Here is a 13174-nt window from a genome sequence, read left to right as displayed (position 1 = left end):
GTGGAGCACTTTGAGTAGTCATCATGACAAGATAATAAAAATAAATCCAGACCATTTACCATTATAGCCGGTGCCTTACCTATAACTCGTAGCTCTGTGTTGGAGAAGACCTCGCCGTGCTTGTTCCCAGCCACACACTGGTACATCCCCGTGTCGGACAGGGTGAGGCGGCTGATTGTCAATGCCCCATTGGCGACCTGTATGCGCTCCTGTGGACATAGGGACACATGGCCTTAATACGCCTTATTCCCAGCGCTCATCTACATAAAAACAGCCGGCCAGTGGGCAAGTGAATTATGGTCTGCAAGTGACAGACGTGGCAATAAATCTAGGTTTTCATCACTAATGGAGGGAAAGGCTTGGGTGGATGGAGGCAGGCTAGCAGAAAATGACCCTAATCAATCTGCATGTTTATGAGAGTGAAATAAAACCATGCCCTATTTATATCTCTAACTGCACCACAGGGCCTGTTTCCCCTTCAGCAGGAGGAGGGGATAAGGAGGGGGGAAGGAATATCGTAAGATCTGAGGTGTACTGCATTGTGAAAATTGCTTTTCTGATAGGTATGCCCTATACATACTAAATGCTGTGTACATGGTCATGCTGTACCGCCTCTTCATCTGTTTGGACTATCTTCTTTTTTTTTTGGTGTGCCTGCCTGCGTGGGAAATCTTGCTCGTCACTGAGCCATCAAATTAAGATCTATTTAAGGACGGCTGGGCCTGATGAACTAAAAAACCCAGTTGGATCAGTGCATGAGTTGCTCATTTAATCCGCACTATACGTTTATCTCTCTGAACTTGGCTTCTCACTCAACTCTGTCACCATGGTATTAAATCCTTGAGCAGTTTTTATACATCTCTGTGCAGCTGTGTCAGGTTCTGCCACCTCGTGCCCTTCATCTCCTGTGTTTTCCTCAGGCTCGCCCGTAATGTCATTAGAGCCCATTTCCATGGGGGCGTCTCAGCGGCCTGAACTCCAGTCACAGGGGGATTAAGGTAGAGTCGCATGAAAAGAGAGACTGTCCTCAGTGAAAGATCACAAACTAATCCTGTGTTTGAGCAGGTTGTGCCAGAATTTCCATAATGCTTGGAAGCCGTGGATGTGCGGGGAGGAATATCCCTGCTGGCAAGGGAGGCAAATGGTGGCGTATATCAGTCTGCACATGGGAAGCGCTCCTGTTTACGCCTGCTATTAATTAAGCATGACATTCCACTCAAATCAGCAGTTTTTCATGCAGGGACCTGGGGGGACCATCTGCACGCCTTATGCTGAATGGAAATGATTGGCAATGTCATTCCCCAACAACACTGGTTTGATTCATTTGATATGAAACTGAGAAAAGCAGGTAGAAGAATGGATGGCATGAAGGAGACGACTTCTACGGTTTTCTAATAAGTGAGCGTCTTGCATTTGATTGCTGTCTGCAGCGGCGCTCCTCAGAAATACTAATTACTGGAAGCCTTCGTGAGGACGGAGCCAAACAGCTGTACAATTTAAACAAGAAACATAGTATAACGCAGCATCAATCCACTACTGTGGCTTTAAAGAGAAAAGGAGGGAAATAAGCATATTAGTTCTGCTCTTCAAATACAAAGATGCAACAGAAAATATCATCAACTGGATTTTTTAAATCACAAACGTTGATCTCATTAACAATGAAAGCAAACTCTCAGGCTGAAAAAACAACAAGTAATTGTAACTCGCCGGGGCAGAACTGTGAAATAAATTTGAGAACTCTATTGATAGAAATGTGATTGATTACCGCTGACTATGAAAAAGTACATGGGCTCAGCTTTGCAACAGAGAGAACAGAAGCTGAGCCTGTTTGCTGCACTTGAGCTTGAATTATTGGGGAAGGCAGGAAATTTAAACCCCCCTCATCAGAAAGTATAGCAAACGTCACTTAAATTACATCATTCATTCCTTAAATTTAAGAATGGCTCTGACGTTAGAGTCCCTCAGGGGATAAACTCAGTTCAAGTACACTAGAGTAAGTCATTAGTATGGTGGTCCCGTTCGCCTTTAAATGGACTAAATCCTGTTTCACGCTAGAGTTTGTCTTTAATTGCACAGACACTTAATCCTGAAGCCATTGTCAATAGAGTAGCAGAGAGAAGATGAAAACAGCCATGAGACATAGAGCATTCCAATAAACCATTGCTATTTTGACAGCGTCGTAGCAAAAAGCAGCTTCGTGAGTCTTTTATTCTGTGAGGTCTGACTCAGAAAACAGTCACACCGCATCATGCTCACTGTCCGTCCAGTGATGGTAAAGTCAGATTATAGGTTCCGTCATCATTCATTTTTGTGCTGTTAAAAGGAGTTTTTGGTCGTTTGCCCTCAATCTAGTAAAGAGGATGTCTCACCCTGTACAGATTGTGAAGCCCTATGAGGCTTGATTTGATTTTTGAAAGTTGGGCAATGACACTAACTAATGCACATACTCTGCGTTATGACCGCGGCTGAGACGTCTCACACAAGCATAAACTGAAAAGAAGAATGCAAAATCCACACAATGGAAACACAACCACAATGGACGTGAGTGACAATGAAGCAAGCAGAGTTACTGCAGTCAAGTCATGGATGTACAGTATGAGAGGCTTCATTTGTCAGGTGAAAACCTGGACAAGCCAATCGCTGCTTAAAAATGAGATGCTTGTCTATTTGAGGTGTTACGGTACAGGTGCTCGGAGGACCCAAAAGGGTAAAAGTAAAACTGTTTGCATTCTTGCTACCATAACACTCCAAATAGAAAAGCATCTATAAGTGGTGACAGATTTTTCCGGGTTTCATTGTCAACATACACTGTCTCTCACTTCCAGTGTGATTGCGTTTCCGTTGTGTGCCTTTTGTAGCTGTGTTGTGGCTTTAATGGCTGTGGTTTAGCTCTTGAGGTTGTGTTGAGATTCTTGCATTCATGCTGTGGCTTTGGCATTTGTGTTTTCCGTAAATGAGACATCTCAGCCACCGTCAGTATACATCCAAAGCTAAAATAAATCTACTGTTGTGTCTAATATTGAATTAGTCCAAACAAGAGATATGACCCATACCTTACGTTTTGTTGTTTCTACAGACTTCATTCCTGTTGCTCAAAGTTAGAAAACTATCGGCAAGAATACGTTTCACGCCACTGCGATTTCAGAAAGGTCTCAATTGATTCACTGTAATAAATAAAAACAAATGGTGCATCCTCTCCCCACCGCTCCTTACATCACTGACCTTTCCCTCTTCCACTCATTAAGCCACTGTGGTTAATGGTGGCATTTGAGACAATGCAACACCTTCACTGATTAATCCATTCACCCAAGCACCCTGCATATATCCATTCATTATGTCTATCTTAAGGGGGAAATCTGTTGCACCTAAAACACCAACACAGTCATGGTGAGGATAAATCCAACAATGAATCCAGTTGGCTGAGTGGGGTGAGGTGATTTTGCCGGATATTTTTAAGGCACTAGCACTTTGATTTGAACCTATTCATTTAATTATGAAATGAGGGGAAGTAGGAAGGTCTGATAATCAAAACAAGTACTTAATGTTTACAGATGGGTTGTCTTGTTTGGTCCACAAGAAACTCAAGAGTCTTACCTTGACATTTCTTCCTTGACAACAGGCCAAATCTTTTTTTTTTTTTTTTGTGCAGATCCTTGCCTCCACTAATATAACAACAGACTGGGCTCATTCCGACGACATGTATTTCAAGTGCTGATCGATAACCCCTGGTGTGTCTGTCGCCTATTTTGCATAATGACGCAAATTAACATAAAGCCTATTTATTTATCAGGTGCAAGCTGTGCCTGAGTGTCCAATCAATCTTTTCCGCAACAACCTGGCGAAAGCATCCAAAATAATAATCCATTACAATGAGGGACGAGAGCAGAGCCGGGTTCAGTTAAAGTTAGAAGTCGGATGTTTGGAGCCATCAAAGACTCGTGGCAGAGCTCATGTTGGAGATTCAGAGGGGCACAGGGAGCTAAAACAAAAGGAGGATACACAGTGTTTTCATCGCGAATCTCACTTTTTCCTTCTTGGTGGCACAGGATTAATAACGGCACTCGGCGAGGAGAGATTTAACACAAGATTAGGGTAGCTCTTACATCACTGTGCTTTCCAGTCTAGCATGAAATACTCAACCTGTTTACAGTTCAGTCTCTTAGCGCAGCAGACACACCCGGATTCCTTTAAAATAAATGTTGCCGTGCAGAATTGACCATTATAATGTATTGCGCTGCAGGAGGCACTGTGTTGTAATGAAGGAGAGGATAATGTGCGGTAATTAGTCAGTAAAGCTTGAACAAGCAGCACAATAAAGCTCTGGAAATGCAGTACATGGTAGCTCCCATTCTTCATTCAGAGGCGGCAGCAGCAGCATAGTATGCAGGAAACATCTGTGCCAGAGCTGCTGTCGCATGTCTCACCTTGGAAGCTGAACTGTGTCTTCAGTTCAAAAGACATGCAAGTGCTTGGCGGGTCTCACCTCAGCAGAATCCAGGTTCTCTCCATTTTTCATCCACCTGTAAGAAGGCTTCGGCTTCCCTGTGGCTTTACACTCCCACACCAGCGAGTCATCAATGAGCTTCTGCACATCTTCAGGTTTTTCAATGAGATGAGGGGGGGCTGGAAACAAAAAACAAAGTACGAGTGAATGAGAGAGTAAAGACAAAACAAGTCTGCTGTAAGGACTTGATAAATTAGCAGTATAATTTACACTGCTACTAAAAACCCTCTTTGATTTTACAGTTTCAGTCTTATTCAGTCTTTTCACTCACAAGTATTTGACTGTACAGCCTTTAGAATCCAGATGAAAGAGACAAAGTGGCTACAATATTTATTACATTATATTGTATTTATTTCTCTCTGCTAACTGCAGTTACAGCCTTATGAGCAGGATTTTGGAAGGACAGGAAGGTGCATTGCAGCAAGGTAGGCATATATGCAATTGCCTTGGGACCTAAACTGAGAGGGGGCCCCGAAAAACCGCTGATTAAAACCCCGTTTCCAGTGGCCAAAAAATCCACTAACTTCTGGCTTTTGTCTGAAATGGGAATGGTTATCACCAAAGGACTTTACACCAGTGTCTACACGCTACATGTTTTCTGCATGATATTATGAAGCGTCTTGAACTTACGTAAATGTTTGTGCGCTAAGTCCTTTTTTATATTTTAGGAATGATGTGTAACAGCATTGCTTTTCTTCGTACCCTGCAAGATGAGGCCCTGGTAAGACAGTGAGGTGAGAGAGATTCTCAGTTTTTGGCACGTTTGTGACATGGAACATGAATCACCAGGGAAGAAAAACAGAGTGTTTTAAAAAAAAAAAAGTCTACCCACTTATTTTGGTGTAAAATAGTCATATGTTAGTTCACAGCAACAATAATTTAGTTAGAACCCCAAGCCTGCAATGTCTCAACCATGGTCTGAGACTCCCTAACACGGTCCCATGCCACTACGCACATTACACTTTGTGCTAAAAGATTCAAACTTTTAGAGGTTTGGTTGAAGACTAGAAGTTCAGAATGTGTGTGTATGATAATTAAAGAATCAAGGAGGGGGTCGGTTTCGTTAGCTGTTGGGCCAGGGCCCCCCCAAAGTCCTTTGGAAATCTCCTGCTGACTTTCTGGTGTGCATGCAGCCTAACAGGAGGACTGCAGACACTGGTCCATCTGCTCTGCTTGTTTTGCAGTGTAAAAAAAGTTGCTTTATTTACAACATTCTCAAAGATTGAATTTGCACTCCAATCCGAGGTAATGCAGTGAAGGACAATGCTCTTGATGGAGGGAAATTCAATTTAACATGAACTATCGGGTCTCTCTAAAGAGAAGCAAACAGTAAACAGCACGATTCATTCACACATTAAGTTGCTTTCCTGTGTTAGTCAGTGTGTTTAATACCTGTCAAATGATTTAGTTTTAGTAGCAGGGCTTTGAATACCACATTTATTGTTTTTGGCTGTTTTCATAGTTTCCCGGTGCATTGTCAGTCGAACAAAAAGGAGGAAAACCACATTCATATACCTTAAGTTGGCTGCTGGTGCCATTAAATCCTCCGCTCAATACAATCTGAGTAAATGATGGTATAATTACATAGGGGCAGAATTGATTCTTGCTGTGTCACGCAAGTAACTCAAGGCTAGTTAATGATGAAGCCAAAGAAGAAGTGGAACATAAAACTGGATGTGTAAAGCTCTCTCTGTGTAATGCTCTGTACACTCTGGATGATGTGCAGGTCAAGCTACTATCATTCTATATCACACAAGGCCAGTGGCAGTACAAGAGTAATAGCTGACCGCACTTTTCCATTCCACAGAGCTCACCTAATGCCACTCTCAAGGACTGACCTTTGTGGAGGCCTTTCAGGAAAAGTACAAATCCAACTCTAATTGGCTTCTGCTATACAGTATTCTGCTTTTGAGTAAGGGCACGAGGACACAGTGAGAATTTCAGTTTCTGCAAATGTATCCCTACACTAAGAAACTGTGCATTGTGACTTCAGCGTGTAGCCGATGTGTGAGCGAGAGTGTGTGCATATGTGAGTGTTCAGAAGCAGAAAGGAGACTGATATAAAGAGGAGGATGTAGAGACTGGACAGGTGGCATCCTGTGCTTCGTTAATGAAACTAAATGATGAGCTGACACAGTGGCGACAGCGCTGTGTGCAGAATACATCTAATCAAGCCTGTCTTTTTAATCAATGTAAGCCATTGCAAACATGTCAAATACATTTTTCAAAAAAATGGGTTCTGTCATTTCTTATCTCACTGATGTTTGTCGAAGTGTTCCTCTTTCTGGTAATGTTCAGTTTTTTAAATGAGTTATTTGATGCTAAAATATGGGGTGAAATGTCATGATTGACAGCTGACACTGACTGATTGGTCGAGCTCATGTATCGACAGGACCTCGCTTCAGCGGCTCCATCCGCCAATTGTCACTGCACAGACTCTGGCTCCACTTGTGCAAGATGGCAGTATTTGTATCAGGGAAATTTGGACTTCATGTCTGGATATTAGAGAAGCCTCGTCCATCTATATATATACAGACATGGACTCCACTAGCATGGATGAGAGAAAATTGCTTGAGGGGACTTGAGCATCACGCGTTATTTAGCATCAAATCCATTCAAGCTATCGCAGTCCTCCATCAGAGCCTGGCTGAGCTGCCCCCTCCCACAGCACCTTTCAATACTGCATTGTTGTTGTGGCTGTTTTATTTTTTTCTCCTCGCTGTCAAGGTCCCTCAGTCCATCCCTCACCTGCTGCGAACGAATCGACTCTCGGTCAACGCTTACCAAATTAAAGCAGGCAGCCCATCTCTGCCTGCACCGGGCCAGGCGCCCATACAATCAGGCCAAACGTCAAGTGGCTCAAGCAGAGGAAAGATGGGAATTTGCCTTATCAGTGAAATCGCAGGGAGATAATGCAGCGGTAAGTCTGCAGAAACACAAATGGGAATACAACAGGGAAACGGACCTGTCACAGCTCCGCTTTTACTCTCGCTCTGAGTGATATCAACATCAACGAGCCGGCGAGTGGCCGTTTCTTTTCAAAGCTTCTCAGGGATGGAAATTTAACAACTCTTCTTTGGCTAGAATTGATTCAAGTCGAAGACACACGGGTTTGTCAGTGGTCAGAAATTGGAGGCAAAAGGAAACTGCCTTGAATACAGAGATTAATGATAAGTGAGAGAGATGGAGGCTACATGACCTGAGAATATCTTTTTTTAAATCAAGATATAATTAATCTATTTCAACTTAAGCCTAAAACCACAAATGTGATTCTAAGCCCTCAGTGCAGTTAATGAATTCCCATTTTCAGGTATTATGATATCTATATCTATTAATATTATAATTATATTAATTAGTATATCTAAAATCTGAAATGAAAAAAAAAAACATGTTTTAAATTTGAAACAAGGCTCCTTCATGTCCAGATCAATCAAAAAGAAACTTTAAACACAGACAGTCGACTGTAAACACTGATGTAAGACTTACATCAAGGTATATTAACATAGACATACAACAATAAGCAAACTGCCACCGTGAACTAACACCTTCATGTCTTCCTGTCTGACACAAAGCCCAGCTCTCTCTCCACTGACGCCCGCCTGCATGTACAAGAGATACCCTTATCGATTCCCCCATTGGCTTACACTGCTGACGAATGTCTCAAAGGCTTAATTCAAAGGGAGTTCAAACTAAGATTACTGATTATTATCACTTGGCTGCAGACAGCAGGAGAGACACAGAGAGAGAGAAAGTGACAAAACACATCAAAACTGAGAGAGGACCAGCAGCTCAAATGGACAATTCAAGCACTGGTGGATCACAGCGGGCTCCTGGGCTGTTAAAGTCAATTCAGCTAAGAGCTACCAGGGCTATTGTAAAGAATGACAAATTGTTTAATGCCCCAAATGAGTTATTTGTGAAAGCTGACACAGCACGGCTAGACGGGAGCAAATCCGACAGAAGAACAGGGAGACTGGCAGAGGTGGGAGGAAAATCCATCGATTGTTCAAACACAAGTCAACAGCCTGGCAAACCTGAACAGAAAATAAAATATCCAGCTAAAATTTTAATTAAACATTAATGATCGGCATCATTTAGCTTTTAATTTATCAATTAATTCCCACATGACTAATGCAAATTTAGTACATCTACTATACGTGTTTTAGACTTGTACTGCCTTAACTGTCAATAACAAAAAGCATCAATCTTGTTAAATTATTCGCATTAAGCTCCACTGATTCTGCCCCATTCTTACGCTCTAACAGAAATCTCTGAGGATTTTTCTCTTCTTGGACGTGTTAAGGATCAAACCAACTTGCATTAGACTTAAACTTAAAGAGAAAAAAATATTTTAGAATTTGCAATAAGTTAAAATTATTTATGGCAAATAAAATAAAATAAAACATCACACCTCTGTATTGGAAAGTATTTTGAAATTCTGATGACCTGCGTTATTACAGACGTATACTGTCAATGTCTGTAACTTAAATACCCATATAACAAGTTTATCAGTATTCATTTAAAATGTCAAAAATGTAGCTGTAAAATGCTATTTTAAAGGTAAACTAAACAAATAGTTCATAAAATACTCGTTCAGAAGAGAAAACTTATAGAAAAGTGTACTGTGTCATTTTGTAAGAGCACAGTCCTTCTTCTGATTGTGGAGGTTTTACTTTGGAGTGAAATGATGACTGCACATCCCAGCCAGTCGTTATCGTGACTACTAGTATGTGAAGTCAGTAGGTGAGACTCTAACCACGGCACTATTAACAACAATGTGTCAATCTACTAACCCGCATCCTGCCCATCCAGATGCTGCCGTGCAGATTATGTCCCTGACATATGTGCCACTGCTCTATGTATAGTACATTTAACAGCTTTGATCTCAACTCAAGTTGGATGTCAATCATGATGCCATCTGGTGGAACCCAATACATGGCTCACCAACAAGGTCGTATCCAAGGGCTCAGCCTCATCCGCATCACTCCTTTAATCTGGATCAAAATATTAGAGGCATCATGGCTGACAGCCTTTAATCATTTTGATGTGCCGTTAAAACGAGCCTCCCGCCTCGTGTGTGCCACGCGCTGATCGCCACTGACGGCTTTATGGGACCAGTTGTGTCTGTTTTTTCTGCCTCTCAGTCTGAGCAGCTCTGACAGATGTGGTGCACGCTGGTCAAATATTAATGCACGACAGGATCACCTACCGTAGAAAGAGAGCTTTCCTTTCACTGTGTTCATTCCTCTGGAGTTCTCGGCCACACACTCGTAAGTGCCCGCATCCTCCTGCTGGAAGTACGGGATCTCCAGGACACCGCTGGCTTTCCTCATGTCCACCTTCCTGGGGAACGGTACGCCGTCCACTCTCCTCCAGTTTATAGAGGGAACTGGGCTGTGAGAGCGGAGAAGTGTACAACTCTGAAGTCACAGCTTTCAATTTTGGAAAATAAACAGAATCTGTCACTAGCAGGAAGATGCAGTCATCTCTATATTTTCTAAAGATGAAATTCAAGTTTGTGCAGTAACCGAGAAGTTCTACAAACTCAAATACACCCAGGATTTTTATTTTAATTGATTACATTTTGTCAGACAAAGATGTGAAATAAAACAAAAGTTAAACAAAAGTTACTTTTCTGTACATAGACCAGACATGTATCGATCTTTCATGGTGAAACATGCCAAACCAAAATATTGGTGGATTGTCCTTTAAATGAACAAAAATTGCTTAGTTATCCCATTTTGATTATGCAACTGATGAGCAATAATATTACTAACAACCCCTTTTTTAATTGAATGTCTCACATCTCCCTAAATGCACAAAATATCATAAAAACACAGTTGTGTCACTGAGATCAATACTATTCCATGATATTGTAGAACAAATAATACACTGTTTATCAAATATAAATTAAGCCAGCTGTATAATTTGTATGTAGACATGTACCCATGCATATACTGTATATAATCCACCTCTGCATACATTAAGTTAATTACTACATTACGACTGCCTTCGCGTTCTCTATATTCCTGAAGGTTAATTTCTGTGTATAGACACCAAACAGCATCTTATCCTTTGTTCTGAGACTGGTACAAGGTTGAAGGGGCTTGTACGAGTAGAGGGGCACTCACAGAGCGCACACCTCCAACAAATATAACGTTGTATCTCACCTCATAAATTAAAATGAAAGAAATAAATAAAAAATAGATCTGTTTATCCAGATCCATTCCAAAATGTAATGGGTTCTTGCCTGAGTAATGCCTGAGTAATGCCCCACCCCTCCACTGAATTTCATTTAAATCAGTAATATAGTTTTTAAGTCCTGCTGACTGACAGACAAACAAACAGACGGACAGATATTAGAAGGTAATTAAATGGTTTCATTCTCTAATTAGAATCTGTCAAAAAAGACTCCCTCAGAGTTCAGAGCAATACACCTGCTCAGTATTCAAACTTTAGGGTGTGTTACCTCGTCTGGTACTCTAGGCTTCAGAACACTGTGTCACCAAATCCGAACATCTGAACTGACTCTTGCACCACAAAATGTGCCCTGTAATTTCTTGGGTGTGCAGCCTGGCTTGAGACACATGAGGATTGTGGCAAAGAAGTGGAAAACATGAAAAAAATATCCCGGCATTTTTCTTCTAACATTTTTTCTCCTAAATGCTATTCGGCATGTGGAGCCTGACTCAGAGTGGGCTTACTTTCCCAGAGCGAAGCATTCCAGCTTGACGGTGGATCCTTTGGAGACGTGAACCACCTCTGGAAACTGAACTTCAATCTTTGGCTCATATTCACCCATCACACCTGGGAGAGAAATGCAAATGACAGCCAGTAGTATTGCAGGAAAAACGTTTTCTTTTTTATTCAAGCTAAACAACCCAAGCAAAAGAACTATTTGTGCAAACTGCTGTTACCACACAGCGACTGAAAACCTTTTTCAAGTATCCGTCTTTTTTTACCATAAACAGAAATGTTTTTCATCTTCCAACGCCGTGCGATCTGAGCATCAGAACCTTGCTCTGCCTCTCAGCGCTGTCACACAATGTGCTCCCATTTAAAATAATGAGAGAAAGAAGGCTATAGTCTCCAGTGGACATACAACACACTGATGTTGAAGAAAAAAAAAAAAAACTACTTTGAGAACTCAGCGACGGTTTGAGCTTTTACATCCAGATGAGTTTCATCTTGTTGTAGTGCTAACAGCTGTGAACCAGAAAATGGGCCAATAAAATCCCCCTGGGTGCTGCCACTGTGTCTACAAAGCATCCCATTCACTGTCGGTGAGGCAGCTCTGGTGGATTATAATATTGCTGCTGTGCATGCTGAAATCCTCTGGATCAGGCCACGGTGAGGATGTGGGCTCCCTGGTATTCGAGCTTTGGGAGAAACTTAATGCGTAAAGTGTGGAGTGTCTTACATCACTGGAAAAGCACATGTGTGTGTTTTTCTCCTTAAATGGCACCAAGGTGAGTCAAATCAGTGAATTTCTAATCGGAAACTACTTTCAATTCTCCTGCCAGTTCTCAGCCTGGGTGCACAATATGGTATTCCAAGCCACTCTCATTCACCGGTGTAACAATAGGTCCCCCCCCCGTTGCTGTAATTCGGGGCTGTGTTGCACAAATAGCTCTAGAGACGGAGGAAACGGGCCAATTTCATCTGGTTGATTTGGTGAGACGTGTGTTATCAGGCCGGCTCCCTGAGTGACTGTGAAAGCTAATTCAGATCCTTATCCCAACTGTCTCATATTGGAATGTGACCACAGCACTATCACCCATGTTAAAGCAGACAGGTGGAAGTGGACGGGTAATTGTCTCATACCATAACCTTTTGTAGGGGACACCTGTTTAATGTGCCCCCCACCCCCACCAGCACCCCCCCCGTCAATGACCGTGAGGTAAGGCTGATGTTTGGTGGCTGCAATAAAGCTGAAATAAGGGGGTGAAAACAGAAAGGGAGGAAGTGATCTGGAATTTAAAAAAAATTATAATAAAGCAAGTAAACTCAGTCCTCTCTCTTTGATAATTTATCTATTTTATTCTCATATATTATTACAATTACTTTTAACGTGGAAAGCACAGTATAGGTTGTATTCCTAGAACCTTTAGTTAAGAGACTACTGTCCTAACTTCCCATACATGGGTTAAAATTTGACTGTCTTACTCTGTCTTATTATTTTGCATTACATCTATGATTCAACTGAGAAGATGTGATCCTAGCACAATGATTTACAATATATTTGTTTGGCTTCCTGTGCTAACATTTTGTATCATCATGTAGACATGAATCATTCTTACTACTACCAATACTAAGAGTATTAATGCTAACGCTAATACCAGTATGGTTACCGGCAACATTATAATCTACAAGCAGTAAAGCGATTACTAAGCAGAATAATGAGCTTCTAGGCAGATGTTTCTTATTTTTTCATACAAATGTAAACCCTCCCTCATAAAATTCTCACAAAGACTATACTATTTGTTATTAGTAAGTGTATATTTATATCATATATAGTTATGTTTAATCATGTTGGTGACAAATATTGGCTTATACATTGTTACCAGATGTTTTTTAGGTGTTTTTTAATTTTATATATCAATATAGGTACCGTGTCCGTCTCGGAAATCCAAAATCATTCTGGAGTGATCAAATTGAATGTCCTCATGA

The 13174-nt window shown here is 41.4% G+C and overlaps 1 protein-coding gene across 3 annotated transcripts in view; it reads right to left on the bottom strand.

Annotated features, from left to right (window-relative positions):
* The window catches only part of cntn4 (contactin 4), a 153836-nt gene that overhangs the window by 41973 nt on the left and 98689 nt on the right, over positions 1-13174 (bottom strand). For all 3 annotated transcript variants that reach the window (XM_034585918.1, XM_034585917.1, XM_034585919.1), the window contains exons 7-10: positions 11209-11311; positions 9714-9898; positions 4484-4623; positions 80-209 (exon numbers count right to left, since the gene is read on the bottom strand). In XM_034585918.1, coding sequence (XP_034441809.1) covers positions 80-209; positions 4484-4623; positions 9714-9898; positions 11209-11311 — 558 coding nt within the window. The remainder of the gene's footprint in view (positions 1-79; positions 210-4483; positions 4624-9713; positions 9899-11208; positions 11312-13174) is intronic.

Source organism: Hippoglossus hippoglossus, chromosome 5, assembly GCF_009819705.1.
Source record: "Hippoglossus hippoglossus isolate fHipHip1 chromosome 5, fHipHip1.pri, whole genome shotgun sequence".
Lineage (NCBI taxonomy): Eukaryota > Metazoa > Chordata > Actinopteri > Pleuronectiformes > Pleuronectidae > Hippoglossus > Hippoglossus hippoglossus.
Note: the sequence above shows the minus strand (reverse complement) of the source record. Positions and strands in the feature narration are given on the sequence as shown.